Source organism: Hippocampus guttulatus, chromosome 16 (genome assembly GCF_054856545.1).
Source record: "Hippocampus guttulatus isolate MCC_2025c chromosome 16, RoL_Hgut_1.0, whole genome shotgun sequence".
Taxonomy (NCBI): domain Eukaryota; kingdom Metazoa; phylum Chordata; class Actinopteri; order Syngnathiformes; family Syngnathidae; genus Hippocampus; species Hippocampus guttulatus.
The window spans coordinates 5,829,215-5,845,406 of NC_141276.1; the positions used below are offsets into that span (position 1 = coordinate 5,829,215).

General features: G+C 44.8%; 3 protein-coding genes across 3 annotated transcripts; all 3 read left to right on the forward strand.

The window, feature by feature from the left end:
* Positions 1-459: 459 nt before the first annotated feature.
* Positions 460-7,385, forward strand: stard3 (StAR related lipid transfer domain containing 3). Its single transcript, XM_086132974.1, has 15 exons — positions 460-581; positions 1,876-2,099; positions 2,193-2,270; positions 3,062-3,139; positions 3,237-3,290; positions 3,530-3,647; positions 3,734-3,835; positions 3,903-3,958; positions 4,037-4,129; positions 5,101-5,163; positions 6,069-6,164; positions 6,350-6,429; positions 6,504-6,608; positions 6,690-6,783; positions 7,238-7,385. The coding sequence occupies exons 2-15, from the start codon at positions 1,890-1,892 to the stop codon at positions 7,367-7,369; spliced, it is 1,359 nt and encodes a 452-aa protein (XP_085989100.1). The 5' UTR covers positions 460-581; positions 1,876-1,889; the 3' UTR covers positions 7,370-7,385.
* A 1,945-nt stretch (positions 7,386-9,330) lies between these two features.
* On the forward strand, positions 9,331-11,943 carry LOC147192724 (melanoregulin). Its single transcript, XM_086132976.1, has 5 exons — positions 9,331-9,480; positions 9,704-9,869; positions 9,946-10,036; positions 10,990-11,153; positions 11,500-11,943. Exons 1-5 carry the CDS (start codon positions 9,404-9,406, stop codon positions 11,692-11,694), a joined length of 693 nt encoding a protein of 230 aa, XP_085989102.1. The 5' UTR covers positions 9,331-9,403; the 3' UTR covers positions 11,695-11,943.
* A 127-nt stretch (positions 11,944-12,070) lies between these two features.
* On the forward strand, positions 12,071-15,250 carry tcap (titin-cap (telethonin)). The gene is made up of 2 exons (XM_086132977.1): positions 12,071-13,839; positions 14,353-15,250. The coding sequence occupies exons 1-2, from the start codon at positions 13,691-13,693 to the stop codon at positions 14,741-14,743; spliced, it is 540 nt and encodes a 179-aa protein (XP_085989103.1). The 5' UTR covers positions 12,071-13,690; the 3' UTR covers positions 14,744-15,250.
* Positions 15,251-16,192: the final 942 nt, after the last annotated feature.

Here is a 16,192-nt window from a genome sequence, read left to right on the forward strand (position 1 = left end):
AAAAAGATCTGAACTGTATGCAGTTAATTTTCGTTGCAGTACTGTGTGCCGCCGAAACAGGAAGTGGTTTGTTCATTCTTCTCTCGACGTTGTTTTCCCTACGACTGTTGTGGTCACATGATCTTTGTATTTGCAGTTTCGGTTACTTTTCATCAATTCAGGTTCCTGCCTGTCAAATTAAATTGACAACAGTGATTTTTCAATACGCAGGTGACATTTTCAAGTCATTTCCTATAAATGTGTTTAATATCATCTGTGATCGAGTCATCATTCGTCTTGCGACGAAATTGTGTTAATTCACTATGTTAGGATCATTAACAAAGCACATGCAGTGAAGTTGTGCATAAACGTATCACGTAACCCCACAAACACCCTGAGAAAACAACATTCTCTCTTGCTTGTGAAAAATATTTCATAAAAATGACAAGCTGACTCCGCGCAAGCGCATACGAGATGATCACGTGATTGAGCGTTAAACGCCGAGGATGCGGGGATCTATCTTTCGTTTTCATTTGTCCTCTTCGGAAGGTCCTCAGAATGGCAGGAAAACTTGCCACTGCGATGATGAAGCGATAAAACAAGTAAGTTAAAAACATGAACTATTGTCATTTTAATGAAAGCGTGAGGCTAAAATCTCTGTTAACGGTGTTTACTCGCGACCCGGCTTGAAATCGTTGAACGTTATACACACAGCGAGCCAAGGGAGGAAGGTAAAATTAGCCTTTGTGAGCTAACTGGGGGCAGCTAGCAGCTGTAAAACAGCTGCTAAATAACTTGATTGTTTGTCGAAAATATTTTTTAAAATATTATGTATTCCCGTTATGAATATTGAGTTGTATTTTGTTCTGTTCGCTGTCTCCCCTTACATTTGAGTCGAAACTTCGAATTAGTGCAGTGCACAAAATGATGATTGTCGCTGACTTGTTCGTGATTTTAAATGCCATAAATAGGCTTACTTTTACATGTTAAGTTAATATAATAAATAAAATGGTGTGTGATGTATTACAATGTTAACTGTGGAGAGATGACTCATGGTGGAGACTTGTTTACCTCAAGACAATTGAAACTGAGATTGTGATTCATTGTTTGGCAACGTTCGCCATTAGTGGCAGAATAATAACGCATACTAAATATAAACTAGCACACCTTAACTCTGATGAAAAGCTGTCATTATTATTACATGGTTTTATTATTATAGTGTATTTGCAATCTTTGTATCAAATCACCTTTTTTGGGGTACGATTTGTGTACAACAAAAATATCAGCTGACATGTTTTCAGCCTGTCTGTGTCAGCTTCATCTTATTGGACAGGAAATAAATAGACAAAAGTACCTGGACATGCGGCCGTTATTCCGGGAAGATTTTTTTTTTTTATTAGTTCCTTTTTTCGTTGCTGATCTGACCAAGCACACGTTTTCATGGACCTTGCTTGGAAACAGAAAAGAGAACTTACCCCAAACTTTAACCACAAAGTGTACATTTGTTCATTGTCTAAAGTAAAAGAGTTCACTGTGACACCTTCACAAAATTCTTCCAAACACGTGTAACGTTTACGTAAGTCACTAAGTCAGAAGTTACCTTCAACAATAATGTAAACAAATCTGTGGCTCCTTCTACATGTTTCATGAAAAAAATGTGGACTGCACTTCTTAGTCACTGAACTTTTCTTGACACTACATAAATACAAATCTATACATAAAAAATGCCGACTGACCAACTAAAATGAAGCTTCCCCCACACCCCCCCCCCCCAATTGCAGCCTTTGTAATTTGAAAATTGCATTCTACTACATTTAGATGATGATTTAAATTGAAACTTGCTGTTATTGTGCTCAATACAACACTTGCCAATTTTTTGAATGTGTGTGTTTTGAGGCCGTGCGGGGAAAATGCCGGGCACAGAGTACGGCGAGCTAGGGGGCAGCCTGCCCGCCATCGCCTCTCTGAATGCGTCATACTCCATGTCGCTGCCGTCCCCGTACCTGTTGCTGCCACCACCCGCCGAGCGCAAGCTCATCTCGGACGTGCGACGCACCTTCTGCCTTTTTGTTACCTTCGACCTGCTCTTCATCTCGCTGTTGTGGATCATCGAGCTGAATGTGAGAGACCTCTTGTTGTTTTTTTGTCTATTTTTGGAAGGGGGGGGGGCATGTGAAGTTTGACTAATGAGTCCACGTGGGCTCGCGATACAGATCTCCAGCACCATCTGGGACAGCTTGGAAAAGGAGGTCATCCACTACAACTTTAGGTCTTCCTTTTTTGACATCTTTGTAAGTAATCAGCGATTATTTTTACAGTAAAATGTTGTTGCACTCAGAGTCATCGACTCAGTCTAGTCCAGTGGGTCTTGAATTTTTTACACCAAGTATTGCCCAAAAAAAAAAAAAAAAAAACCTAAACTACAGACCGCTCCAAGTAGCATCATCATTATCAACATTACTATACAGTTGCATAGTAGACCTAAGTGTTCATCAAGCGCAAACAGTAGTTTTATGCCTAAAAAGTATAATTATTATTATTGGAAGACACTGCAACATTTTGCATATTTTGGACAATGATTCTTTTGCAGACCACTAGAGGGAGCCCCAGAATCACTGATCACGCGGCTTGTGGAATGTAACAGGAAAATGAAAATCACTGAAACTTCTCCAAGCATTTTAGGGATGGATGGGAGGCCACAACACGCTTGATAACGTACCGATTTTTGCAAGCATCTGTTTGCTGGTAAAATGGACAGCAGGCACTTGTTTTATCCCAAATCGTTTTTTGCAAAATATATAAATAAAAAATATGCATGTGAGGTGCAGATATTATTTATACCCGCTTGGGCTCGCTATCCTCACATTCTACACTACGGTATCCATTTCGGTGTATCTTTCGAGTGAGAGAATGAGTGTGAGAAGTGAAAATCTTCACACATTGTCCCGTTCATCGCGCTTAAAATGATGAATCAAAAATTTACTTTGAGGCAGAAATGTTTTTGTCGACTAATTTTTGTCGATGACCGAAGTCAGCCGACTTTGTTTCTCCAGCTCATATCATGTGTCCTTCCCATTCACAGATCCTGGCGCTGTTCCGTTTCCTGTGCCTGCAGGTGGGCTACGCCGCCTTCCGGTTGCGGCACTGGTGGGTAATAGCGGTGAGTCACCTTGGAATATTTGACAAAATACCCCACCCCTAAAAAAAAAAATTCCCAAATTTGAGGATGTAAGACCTGCAAAATAAACACCCCGCAGGTCACCACCCTCGTGACCAGCGTCTTCCTCGTGGTAAAGGTCATCGTTTCAAACGTGAGTGCCGCTACTTCTTCTTCTGTGTGTGTTGTGTCATACAGGTTTGTCAGTTCCCACCTCATAAACGTTTTCGCTTCCGTGCGAGTGCCTGAAAACGTTGCAGACGACGGGGCTTGCATTCTGTCATGATTTATTGCGAGCTGCATCACTCGCAATGAGGAAGTGGCGCTACTTTTCACCTTGTGACCCCATCGACATGCTGCACTGCGTGACCACCCCGCTTTGTGTTTGTCCAGCTTCTCTCCCAGAATGCATTTGGCTATGTGCTGCCCATCACCTCCTTCGTGGTGGCCTGGCTGGAGACCTGGTTCCTGGACTTCAAGGTTCTCCCGCAGGAGGCGGACGACGAGCGAGGTGGATGGCGGCCACCTGATGGAAAACACCCCCCCCCCCAAAAAAAAACAATCTTTTTGAGGTTTGAACCTTTTTTTTGTCCTCAGCTTACCTCGCAGCGGTGAATGCGGCCTGTGAGCGCGCCCCGGTCATGTACCCCCGCGCCCTGTCTGACGGACAATTCTATTCGCCGCCCGAATCGGTCGCAGGTACTGCAATCTAAGCTTGTGTTTCCACCTTGTGCTCTATTTGCTGAGTCTCTTTACCCTCCTGCAGACTCTGAGGAAGATCTCGACGAAGAAGGTCTCGGCCGGCGCGCCGTCACTGCTCAGGTACCCCAAATGAGATCCCGCCCTCGCCATCAACGCAAGACCTTCTCTTCTCTGACTTTTCCTCTCCTCTCACTGCAGGAGAAGGAGTTTGTTCGACAAGGACGCGAGGCCATGACCATTGTGGAGCAGATCCTCACTCAGGAAGAAAACTGGAAGTTTGAGAAGAACAACGTGAGCACTTCCTGCATGCTTGGCCGCTTCAAAATCCATTTTCTGTAGGGCTTGTCCTCAATAGGGTCACAGGTAACATGAATCTATCCCAGTTGACTTTGGGCAAGAGGCGGGCACACCGTGACCTAGTTCGACTAGCATTTACGCACACGTTCACGGTTTAAAATCTTGTTGACCAAAAAAAAAAAAAAAAGCATACGGTCTTAAAAGAGGATGCATGCGTTCGTCATACTTCGTGAATCACTCAGTCAAGCTTAACTGTAAGCGTTCGTTTAGTGCATAACTTCCTGTTTTAAGTTGTTCATACCAACACATGAACTCTCCCAGCAATGCAGAACTTAACTCTGTTCACCTTCCACCACTTCGTTTTGCATCTTTATTCCTAATCGGGGCCGTAAACCGAATCGAATTGAGTCTCTTTACCTCGTGCGGTAAATCGGGCGGGAGTAGAATTTAGTTTTCAAATCGTAAAGGCCACATTTTGGGGCTAGGGAGGAACTTTTGTAAGTTAACAACTCCAGCTGAAGTTGATCAACTGTCTTTCACATTAATTCATCTTTCATTTGCGCTTATATTGGCATAAGCCTAACCTATAAAACCAACATTTTTTTATGTATAATCAATCTGATATTAATATTGCTTGTGTTTGCTAAAATAAAAAGTAGATGCAGACCTTGAAAGCATCATCGCTTAATAAATCACAATCCCGCTATTGACAGGAAAAAAAACTTTACATTATTTTCATAATCATCCAGCCATAGTCTTCATCAAATGCTAAATAATTGTGCTAAGCTACCTAGTCGCAGAGGATTTTTCTTCAGAAGCTTTTGTTTTCATAATCACTTGCCGAAAAAAAACTGTAGGGGGCCGGGAAGGTTTTTTGAAATTTTTATTTTTATTTTTTTGCGCACTGATAAACAAAGAACTCCCAAACATGAGTCTTCACTATACTTTTAATAATTTTGTTTCAGGACGCGGGCGACTCCGTCTACACATTGGAGATTCCGTTCCACGGGAAGACGTTCATCCTTAAAGTGAGAGAGCAGCCTTTTGCCATGACATTGTTCCAATTTTGTTGTCTTGATTTGCATTGACGGTTCACGTTCAACTCCCTTTAAACTGTACAAAACCATGATTGTCACCGGTCATCATTGTTAGGGTTAGCCTGCCACCGTTGCCAAAGCGGTCGCATCTTTTTTGCTTGAATCAATTGGCCGTACCAGCGACTACACCGAAACTGTGAAATTCGATCCAGTCTATTTTTTTTCAACAAATGTACTATGTAAAACATTCAACAGAGAGCGCTGTACTGCCAGCGAGCTTTAGGAGTGTGAGACTGACGGGATAGCTGAGACGCTATAACCGCAAACTAACTCCCCAGTTGATTTGCAGGGACAATGTGGCTATTGTTGATTCTGTGGGAGCACTGGATCGTGTCCACACGGGGTTACCACTTTGTTTGCTGATCATAAACAAGCGTGCAAAAAGGGACTTTTGAGCATAACATCAGCTCTGCATAGTTCTGACTGGACTTCATCATGTGAGGAGAGAGTCTTTGATTTACTGTATACGCATCCATTTTATTCCCATTGTTAGCGATGACGTTGAGCTATAAAACTGAAGAACATCCTACAAGACTATTCAGACTTCTTCCAAATGCGGCACGAGACTATTTTACAGTTTAACTTTTTATGATGTACTCAACGAAATGTATTACAAACCGTTCTCATAAATTATTATTATGATTATTTATAATGATGACATTAGGAATGATTTTTCTCACCATTGCCTCGGGAGGAATTACTTGTTTCCGGTGACAGCGAGGCATCCCAAGTAGTCACCAAGCAGCGTTTTACTTGCGCTCTCGCCGCAGAATTTGACGCTCTTTGTGGTGGTCTTTGGTATGCTTGGTGATGTCGCAATTTTGTGCTCTTGACAGGCCTTCATGCAGTGTTCAGCTGAGCTGGTATACCAGGAGGTCATTTTGCAGCCCGAGAAGATGGTCCTGTGGAACAGAACCGTGTCTGCTTGCCAGGTGAGCGTTGACTAGTTGTGTCACTATTCCCCTCGACTTGACTTGTACTTCTAGATGGCAAAAGTCTGCCAGTCTGTCCGCACAACCGCAAACGCAAAACATTTTTGTCATGGATTTCATTCCAAGTCAGCGCTAGTCAATCTTGTTTACAATCATAATGGTGTGTTTTTTTTTCGTCTCCTCAGATCCTGCAGCGGGTGGACGACAACACGCTGGTGACGTACGACGTCTCGGCTGGGGCAGCCGGCGGAGTGGTGTCTCCCCGGTATCGAGCCGCCATCTTGGCTCACTACTCCTTACCCTTCTCTGTGTTGTACTAATCGTGTTTTGACCACACAGGGACTTTGTCAATGTCCGACGGGTAGAACGTAAACGAGATTGCTACCTTTCTGCCGGCATGGCCACTGATCATGACGCCAAAGCACCCTGTGGACGTTATGTTAGGTCAGAAAAACAAGCAACAGGATCAGTCTTTTTTGGTAATCCCCCCCCCCATGACATTTTCGTGTGATTTTTGCTCAACAGGGGAGAAAACGGTCCCGGCGGATTTGTGGTCCTCAAATCCAGCAGCAACCCGTCCGTCTGCACCTTCATTTGGATCCTCAACACGGACCTGAAGGTGAGGAGAACTGAATGACGCAAACGAGTGGAACGGCTTTCATGGACAGTTTATCAACAAAAGCAATTGGACACTCCTTTTTTTTTCTTTTTTTTTTTGTACGGTACTTAGTTTTCAAATCAATCAGGTTGGGTGAGAGGAAATTTTCCCCAAGTGTGAGTTCCCAACAGGAATTGGTTAAAATACTGTATTGTAGCATGTATTTTCTTCACAGCTCTGTAAAATAAATGTTCTAAGTCCAATAATCTTAAAAGCTAAAATTCACTGCCAGCGAGTTTGTGGTGTGCACACAACAATCCATAAATTGTGCTCGGAATATTGTGGTGTGGAAGAATGCGTGAGATTGGTCTTAAATCCGATCAGACACACTGTAAAATGTTGTAGGAAGTATTCCCAGAAGTCTGGAGCGAGGAACACTTTTTAAAAACTAAATGGACCTTGGGTTTTTCCTCAGGGTCGACTACCACGCTACCTCATCCACCAGAGTCTGGCCGCCACCATGTTTGAGTTCATGTCCCACCTGCGCCAGCGCATCGCCGAACTGCGGCCCGCCATGCGCTGCCCGCGCCAATACCACCCATGCTAGGAGCATGACCACCACGCAGACAGGGAGGCTGCATCCCCGCGACTTGGCTCCTCTGAAGCTGAGGACACGTGAGCACGCATCGGCCACTGCAAACAATGTGGCTGTTAAGACTGAATTTTTCTCTGAGCCTTATCTTCTTCTGCTTCCTTTTGGTCTGGTGCCTTCCGACTCAACATTTACCCTATTCGTCACATGAGGGAGACAGTAGCAGTCAAAGCTGATCTCCTTGCCTTAAGGTGTTTAAAAAAGAAAAAAAAAAAAAGAGAGAGACACACACACACACACACACAAAATGACTGCCAAATAGGCTTGCGATATTGTGCAAATTTTCTGGTAAATTTCCATGGGAATTTAAGATGAAGAAATAATATCTCTCATTTTTGTTAACATAAATTGCCATATACTTTTGTTTCCAACTTTAAAAATTTGGATTTTTATCACCTGACAGCTTATCAATTTTTAATATCCAAGAACATCTTCAATAATTCATAGAAAAACTGTTTTGTTTTTTTTAATCCTTCAAAATCTAGAGAAACATAGCAGCCGTCCTCTCCCACGCACACAGTCTCCAAAACATCACCAAATGAGCCAGTTTGCTTAGCTACGCAAATATCAAAATTCCATAGAAAAAGAATATAGATGAAATGTCCCCGCTAGCGATTGCGGCTCACTTTCGGTGCAGTCCCAACCCAAAATGGCTGCTTTCAACCAAAATGACCGACTTCCTGTTCAAATTCGATCATGGGTCCTTGAGACTTTTTCCTTCGTCCCGTTACGATTGACATGTCCACCAAATTGTTAATTACTATATTACAAGTGTTTGGTGTGTGAATGACCAGGACAAGCTTAGCATGAGTACCAACGATTGACGATCAATCTTTTTTTTTTTTTAATAGAATTCAGCGTAGTGGACTTTTTAAAAGATTAAACCCACCCAATCATTGTTCTTGGGAGCGTTCTAAAAAAAAAAAAATCAAATCATGACAACATGTGATGATCCAGCAAAAGGGAACAGATTGTTCTTTGCTCACATTCAGCGGCAAACATGTGAGTGCTGGAAAATGTCAGATGGGGGGGAATTGAGCCATGGAGACATTTTCAGTGCCTTAAACTCTTTGCTTTGTCTCTTAAAGACCGTGCACTTGTTTCAACAATGTCACGCACATACATTATACTGTACTTGTGTTTATACAAACGTTCATTTGAACGTTCATCATGACAAACTGACCAACTGTTTATTTTTTTCTTTGTTTGTTTTTTTAGGTAGTGTCTAATAAATTGATTTCATGTTATAAAGTCCTTTTCTTTCGTGGGCCACTACAGGCACTCCACTGGTCACCGTTCAAAGAATTTTAACTTGAAATTGATTTTGAATGATAAAGATGGAAGTCAAAATGGAAAAAAAAGAATCTCAATATGGTGCTTGACACATGGCCACCAATTAAAAGTTTTTAATCAGCCATCCCTTAAACTTAATGAGACAAAATGCTGCTTTTATTGCTTACTCTGCCATACGTTTCATCGAATTCTTTGCACAAATCAAGTGACCAAAAGCATCATGGTTATCCACAATAAAGCCAATTGAGCTGACCGTGTAAGTCACATGCAGACTCTGGGCTCCTGAGGGCTAAATTGTGCCGGTCGAGAGACAATTTTATCACGACCAAGGCGAAAAGAGGTGTTGTGCTTCGACTGAGGCGAGGTGGTGGGGGGGGGGTGTTCGTCCCACTCACATGACATGGCTGTGACCGTGTGCCGGGGCGATGGCTGTCGTATGTGTGAGGTTGCCTGTGTGATTTGACTCCTCGAGAGGCAGCAGACCTTCCCTGGCCTCCACCGTAGCATCTTGAAGGATGGGAAGCCGAATATGAGGTAACTTGGGGAAAAAAAACCTGACTTTTTTTCCACGTTTACTCTTTTTTTTTTTTTTTTTTTTTCTCCCACCCTTCTAGGATGTGAGAGCGAAAGTAAGGTGAAAGTCATCCTCAGGCATTCAGGACAAGAAGTGCTGGGATATTCCGAACTTGATCCTCCATGGGCTCGGCGTTCTGCAAGTTGTGCTGCTGCTGCTGCTGTGCCGACGACGACGATGAGAAGCAGCCCTTAGTGGAGTAAAAACACTCATCCAATACCCTCATGTTTTTTGTCTCTGCATGCAGTGGTAGGAATTCGGCCTCGATCAAATATACCTCGCCTAAAATATAGAAATTTACTGCCTTATTGTCGTGCCAGTTCAAATATTTTTTTTCCACATATTTTAATTGTTTATAAACTTATAAATATTTTTACTAGTTGTAATAACGATACTACAAAATGTCCACTCGTACCTCCAAGGACTCCGGATCCGCTGGAGTATTTTAACCGCGAGGTGCAGAAGCGCCGTGACGAGGAGGCCAACCTGTGGAGCGAGCCGGGCGACCCCAGCCACTCGGAGCGGGATGACGACAGGGCGCTTTACTCATTGCTGCAAGCCCGCAACAAGACCCGCATGGGATCCACGGTACATCCAAAAAAAATAAAATAAAAAAAGGAAAGTGAGGCAGGATGAAGGAGCTGTGCAGTCTTGTCCTTTATAGGGCTACCGCCGCCTGAGCGTGGACATCGAGGCCATGCGTGACACACGTAGGGAAGTCCGGGACAAGTGGAGGACCATCTTGGAGAACCTCGGTGAGTCCCATCTTTTCTCTTCAGAACCGCATGTTCACCAGTTTTGTGTCAAGTGCAGTGTTCTTTTGCGGTACAAGTGACCCAACGAGAGGATACAAGCCATTTGCGTCCTAATTGTTCGCATTGGGAGGTTTTAGAAGCAATGGGTCATTGAACATAGTGGATGGGTGGTGAGTTTGGGACTTGGGCCTTCAGTAGGGACAGAAGCGACTTAATCCACTTGACACCTTCGCAATAAAAATGTGATATCACCCTACATGGCATTAAAGAAGAGGCAGAGGCATTTTGCATGTCAAGAAACACTGTTACCTTTTATTTTACATATTTACACCTCCAAATGTCTCTACACTCCAATACAGCAGTTCAACCAACAATATTTTTCAGTGTAAAAACTTGAAATAAGCCAGACAGCCACATTGTTGGTTGACCTAATCTCATAAATTCCACATTTTCTTGAAAAGTGTGCCTTGAAAATGAATTTTAAATCATGTACAACATCATCCTCAATATTAAATATTTGGTACGCATTTTAAGTTCAACCAGTCTAAGGGATAAGCATAGCTGAACGAATCAGAGGATGGAAAATGGCAACATCAGTCTGAGGATTTCTGAGAGTCTAGAGTGGGTCATCGAAAATCTGAAACGGTTTGAAAAAGAAACTATTTCAATGGTGTGTGTGTGTGGGAGGGGGATATTTTATTCTCTTTGTTTGATGTTTAGTTTGACACTAAACTTGAAATGTGACTGTCACGAATATAGCTTGAAGCCTCTTTTTTTTTTTTTTGAATCTGTCAAGCTACTTGTTGTCAAGTAAATTGAGTTGGGCTCAATGCCATCATACAGCATTTTTTTATCTCAAGTCAGCCGCACTCGTATCTCATGGCACAGCTGTATTTGCACTTGTAATCCACTGCATTCCAAAACCGAAGTTTACCACCGACGTCGTCTTCCAGGCTTCACGGCCGAGGCCGACTCGCTGCTGACCGTGTCGGCCGGCGCCTCGCTGGACCGCATGCGCAACGCGGCGGCAGCGCGCTCTCTCCTACAAACGCTCCACACCGAGACATCGCTCTTCAGCAGCAGGGAGCTGCCGCCGGAGAGATACCTCTTCATTCTGGTGAGAAGGCTGAAAAGTGTCCCATCACATACACTTTCGAATTGCTCTGCACTGTGATGTTGTCAAAATAACCTACCGCGACCGGCAATTCATCATAGTTTTCCCCCTTCAAAATAGTCTGAGCTCGTCATTTCAGAGCCGCATTAACCGCGCTGTGTTAAACGCATCAGCATAGACCCTCCAGCAAATTAAAGTTATTCTGCAAGGAAGAGTGGACCACAACCCTTAAATTTCATATAGGATAAATGTCACACAGTCCAACCTATCAGGGTCCTCTTTTGGCCCCCCGCAACTATATTTCGACAATACACTTCACCGCTCCCAACTTTTTGTCCTTCTCGGCCAGGATCGCTTGCTGTACCTGGACATCGCCGAGGACTTTGTGGCCAAGGCCAGGCGCTTCTTCCCGCCCCGGGACAACTCTGACGACGAGGACGAACCTTCCGGCGCCATCAACCTTCCGCTGCTGCTGGCCCGCGTGGAGGCCATGAACGGCGGCCTTAACGATGACGACAGTGGGGGGAGTCTGGAGAAGCCCTGAAGGGTTGTAGTAGCTCCTTAAACCCGGCAGGGGGCGGCAGACCTCAAGGTTAGATTTTCGCTGTAAGGTTGATCATCTTCAGGGTGTCCTATGAGCATCACATGACTAGACAACCAGTTGCCTATCCAAACAGCTGACTCGCTCAAGTATGTTTGGAGAATAGAAACCAGTCAACTGTTTGCACGCTGCTCTCTGTATTTGGCCTGTTCATAATGATAACAAATAAAAGTTGCAAGCCTGCGGAGTCCATCATGAGTCCGCGTCACATGCTGTCAGCGGGTTATTTGGAGTTCAGTGGACTGATTTAAAGGAAATGCTTTTGGCGTCAACACATGGTTGTGCACGTGGGCCCAGCTGGCGGGAACACGCCGCTCCGCCAGGCATGCCGCAAATCCCGGGGCCCGGCGTGGGGCGCCGTCCGGTGTCTGGTGGTCCTGCCGGGGAGCCGGGCATGTTTTGGTGCTCAGCTGTTGCTACTGCTTGTTGTTGTTGTTGTTGTGGTTGTTAAGTTACAGGTCAAGAGCTCAAGGTCATGTTTGCGCGATACAAGAGAGACGATTATGACTTGGGTATGGGGGGAGGAAAATCAGCTTTGATGGCCTAATGTGAAAAGTGCTGTTGTTACTGACTAGTGCTGTTTTGTTTTTGACATAATTATTAGAAACTTTAAAAAAAAAAGTATGGCACGGTGATCACTTTGAGTCACTAGTGGCTTCGGTTTAACAGGATTAACAGCTGATTCTACCTTCATAGCCATGCTGTGTGTGCGCGCGTTTGTCTGTGTATGTGTTACAATCTGTCATTACCCAATGCAGACGAGTGAGTCACTTGCGTAACATCACACCAGCAGACGACTTTCCAAAGGCGAGCGCTTCCCGGGCGGCGTAACCCGAGTGCGCAGCGTGGCGCTCTTGTCACTGAGGTGACGAATCCGTGGATGCGGCGACCGTGAGGCAGCGGGCAGTAACGGGTTTGATGGCGTCACGCGGCGCTGCATCAGCGCAAAAGAAAGAAGTTGGCTAACAATTTAATGCAAAATAAAATTGTATTCAATTCATTAGTGGAATAATCGTTTCTAAAAATATTTTGTTGGTGCTTGCCTCAGGCCCCGCCCTGATTTGAACTTTTATCCCTCATGTCCACCAACATTTTCCAATAATCTTACATTATATTTATGGCGACCAGCTTCAGCTTTTTAGTCCATCCAAAACCAATCTACAGCTCACTCTGCTGTGTCAATGAATTAACCCAACCTTGGGTTAAAAACAACCCAATCTTCTCAAAATCCACAGCGATCCAACGAGTTGGCTCGGAAAACAACCTAACATTTTTTAATTTAGCGTATAAGTCGTGAGTCTTTCGGATCAAGTCCAAGTGTGGCACGGGCACCCGCAGCGGCTCCTCTCTCTCCCGAGGAAAGAAATTTCATATGTGCTGTGTGTTGCACATGTAGGACATTTGACACTAAAATCGACTTGAAGTGGTCGAGAAGTTCTTAAGTGAGTGTCCAAATGGTGCCTTTGACCCGAACTCAGGAGTCAAGTTTTAAAGGCTTAAACAGTGCTGTAGTGTTTGAAAAGAAGCTATGCCAGTCAACGACTGTTTCCACATTAGCCATGGCTCCCTCAGTGTACATCAAGACCAAATCCATATCAACATTCCTGTTTGTCCGAGCCTTTTGTGTTTGTGTGTGGTTACATAATCCATATCCAGTGTGTACGGCACAGCTGATATGGAAAATGTCGGTCCATCGACCATTCGGGAGGGGATTTTTCCTGTCAATTAGTCTCTGCAGAGGAGCTTCGCGGCAGCTCCCAGAACACGTCGGGTGTCCGGTGTCGGCGCTAGGCCCGATTGTCCGCTGACAACACATGTCCGAAATAGCAACAGTGCGTCCATAAAGGCGGTGGCGCGACTTCAGCCCAGAAGTCCAGCTGGAGCACCGCCACGCTTGCTTTTAAAATCCATCACAGTTGATCTGAGATTCAGGAAGAAGATGCCGGTGTGTACCATCGTGGAGAAATGTAACGGCTTGGTGGCGGGAGCTGAGCTGGCATGCAGCGTCCGGGAAGAGAATAAGGCCCAGAGGGAGAGCTACTGGGCTGACTGGAAGAGCATCAGCCTCAAGACTCAACCTGAAGAACGGTGAGGAATGGCTTTGAATGCTTCTTCCTTTCCCAAAAATTCAGGAAAGGAGGAGGAGTTTTTTGGGATGGATGGATGGATGCTTTTCAAAAACTCCCCTGAATTTTGCGTTCATACTCATGGAACCCTTTTGGGTTTTGGAGGAGTCCTGATATCGTAGACGGATGACTGATGCTAAACTGTGAAAGGTTTCATTTTGAGGATTCACAAACAGTTTGGGAGAAAAAAAAAAGCCCCAGACGTCAGTTTCACTGAGTGACATGAAATTGGGCAGACCTGTGCGTCATACGAGGACGTGCAAAAAAAAGTCTCAAGAACTAAAAATAAATATTCACAGTTCTGTGAATATTTAGTGTGCGACCTGTCTTGAAATGTGCACCAGTGTGAGATGATAATTTTTCAAGGGTTTTTTCCAAATCTTTCTAATTTCTTCAGATGTACCGGTAGCCTTATTTTGATCATTGATTTTTAACCACTCGGCAAATAAGGTTCATTTTTGCTTGATGCCCGCAGGAAGACGATGAACATGAACGACGACTCTCGCAAGGAGACGCTCAGCCGGCAGTGGAAGGCCTCCCCCTTAACCCAGTTTTGCCCGTCCGGCGTCCTCCGCGTGGGCACCGTGGAGCGCGGCGTGAGGGAGCACCAGCTGCTGCCCAAGCGACACACCCTGCCTTTGCCCATCTTCACACCCGCTGAGCTCGGCGTCCGGCTGGGCAGCGGCGCCCCGCATACCCCCGAGGACTTGCGGTCCTTCCCGTTGGCAGACGGCGCCTGCCCGACCAAGAGGAGCGTGACCGAGATCACGCGGGACCTGCCGCCCGTCAAGCCCACACTCATGGAGTTCTCCAAGGCGCCCAAAGCCCTTGGACGCTCCATGTCACAGGAGGCCCAGAGAGGGTGAAGCAAATATGGACGACGAGGTGGATGATGAACGTGCATGCACTTGTGGCATCCTACACTGACTGTTTGTTTCTGATTTGTAGCACTGGCTATTGAGGCCAGCACAGCAAACAAAGACTTGATAGTGCTCTTAATGGGATAGAGGGATGTAATCATAAGTATGGACTGCACTTTACTGACCGTAATGTGACCGTAGAATTTACACTGAAAACATTTCAAGGCACATCTCACACACAGACACAGCCCAAAAAAATTTCAGTCCAATTAGACACAGCTTAATTCTGACTGGGACGGAAAAGCTTTGGAAGGAAAAATCAAGTGTGAGAAGGACGCAAGAGCAAGTGGTTCTGGAAACACTTGTGCATGACATAGTGTACATAGGAACGTTATTTGTGTATGGTCTGTGTTTTTCCTTTCACTCGGTGGATGCTCTTTATAGATGAGCCGATAGTAAAAATGTACTTGTTTGAATTTGTGTTTTTCATAATAAAATCTGAGCTGCTATTCACTCTTGTCTTGCGGCGTCGTAAATATAAGTGTATTTTTTAATAAATACAAGTAGACCACAATTCTCAAACCGTTTGACCTTCTTTCTCCTATATGGATGCAGAGTGATACTGAAGCAGATATGTTTAGAATGAACCCTCGAAGCTCTTGTATGTTATTAATTGACAAAGACAAAAAAAAAAGACATTTGTGAAAAATAATTGAACAATGGTTACATAAAAATAAAGTTCTATCGTATGATATGATCGAAAACTAGATGACGTGTGCGTAACCGGAAGATCATCGCGGGGGAGGCGGAAGAACACCTTGACCTAACAACGACCCGTTGGGGCGTAGTGATCCATTGTACTCCACACTCGTTCAGGAACGAGAGCACACAGCTTTGACTTCATCCATCCATCCATCCATTTTCCGAACCGCTTGATCCTCACTAGGGTCGCGGGGGGTGCTGGAGCCTATCCCAGCCATCTTCGGGCAGTAGGCGGGGGACACCCTGAATCAGTTGCCAGCCAATCGCAGGGCACACAGAGACAAACAACCAACCATGCCCACACTCACACCTAGGGACAATTTAGAGCGTCCAATCAACCTGCCATGCATGTTTTTGGAATGTGGGAGGAAACCGGAGCACCCGGAGAAAACCCACGCAGGCCCGGGGAGAACATGCAAACTCCACACAGGGAGGCCGGAGCTGGAATCGAACCCGGTACCTCTGCACTGTGAAGCCGACGTGCTAACCACTGGACTACCGGGCCGCCCGCTTTGACTTCACGTAAGTGTAAATTGCGTCAGTAGTTAAGACTTTCAAAATAACCTAACATTTAGTAAAGTAGCAAGTGAGTTTGTCATTTCTGAGTTTGGGGTGTGGGAGCCATTTCTGTAAAGTTAGCTCACGGTTAAAAAAAATGATACTATAAAACAATTCATTCCAATTCAAACTATT

What these genes read in the sequence shown, in the direction of transcription:
- LOC147192724 (XM_086132976.1), top strand. Translation starts at nt 9,404, where the DNA reads ATGGGCTCGGCGTTCTGCAAGTTGTGCTGCTGCTGCTGCTGTGCCGAC. An exon ending in AGACCCGCATGGGATCCACG is followed by an intron (nt 9,870 to 9,945) that starts GTACATCCAAAA and finishes TGTCCTTTATAG; the next exon opens with GGCTACCGCCGCCTGAGCGT. An exon ending in AGAGATACCTCTTCATTCTG is followed by an intron (nt 11,154 to 11,499) that starts GTGAGAAGGCTG and finishes CTTCTCGGCCAG; the next exon opens with GATCGCTTGCTGTACCTGGA.
- tcap (XM_086132977.1), top strand. Translation starts at nt 13,691, where the DNA reads ATGCCGGTGTGTACCATCGTGGAGAAATGTAACGGCTTGGTGGCGGGA. An exon ending in AAGACTCAACCTGAAGAACG is followed by an intron (nt 13,840 to 14,352) that starts GTGAGGAATGGC and finishes TGATGCCCGCAG; the next exon opens with GAAGACGATGAACATGAACG.
- stard3 (XM_086132974.1), top strand. Translation starts at nt 1,890, where the DNA reads ATGCCGGGCACAGAGTACGGCGAGCTAGGGGGCAGCCTGCCCGCCATC. An exon ending in TAAAGGTCATCGTTTCAAAC is followed by an intron (nt 3,291 to 3,529) that starts GTGAGTGCCGCT and finishes GTGTTTGTCCAG; the next exon opens with CTTCTCTCCCAGAATGCATT. An exon ending in TCCTCAACACGGACCTGAAG is followed by an intron (nt 6,784 to 7,237) that starts GTGAGGAGAACT and finishes GTTTTTCCTCAG; the next exon opens with GGTCGACTACCACGCTACCT.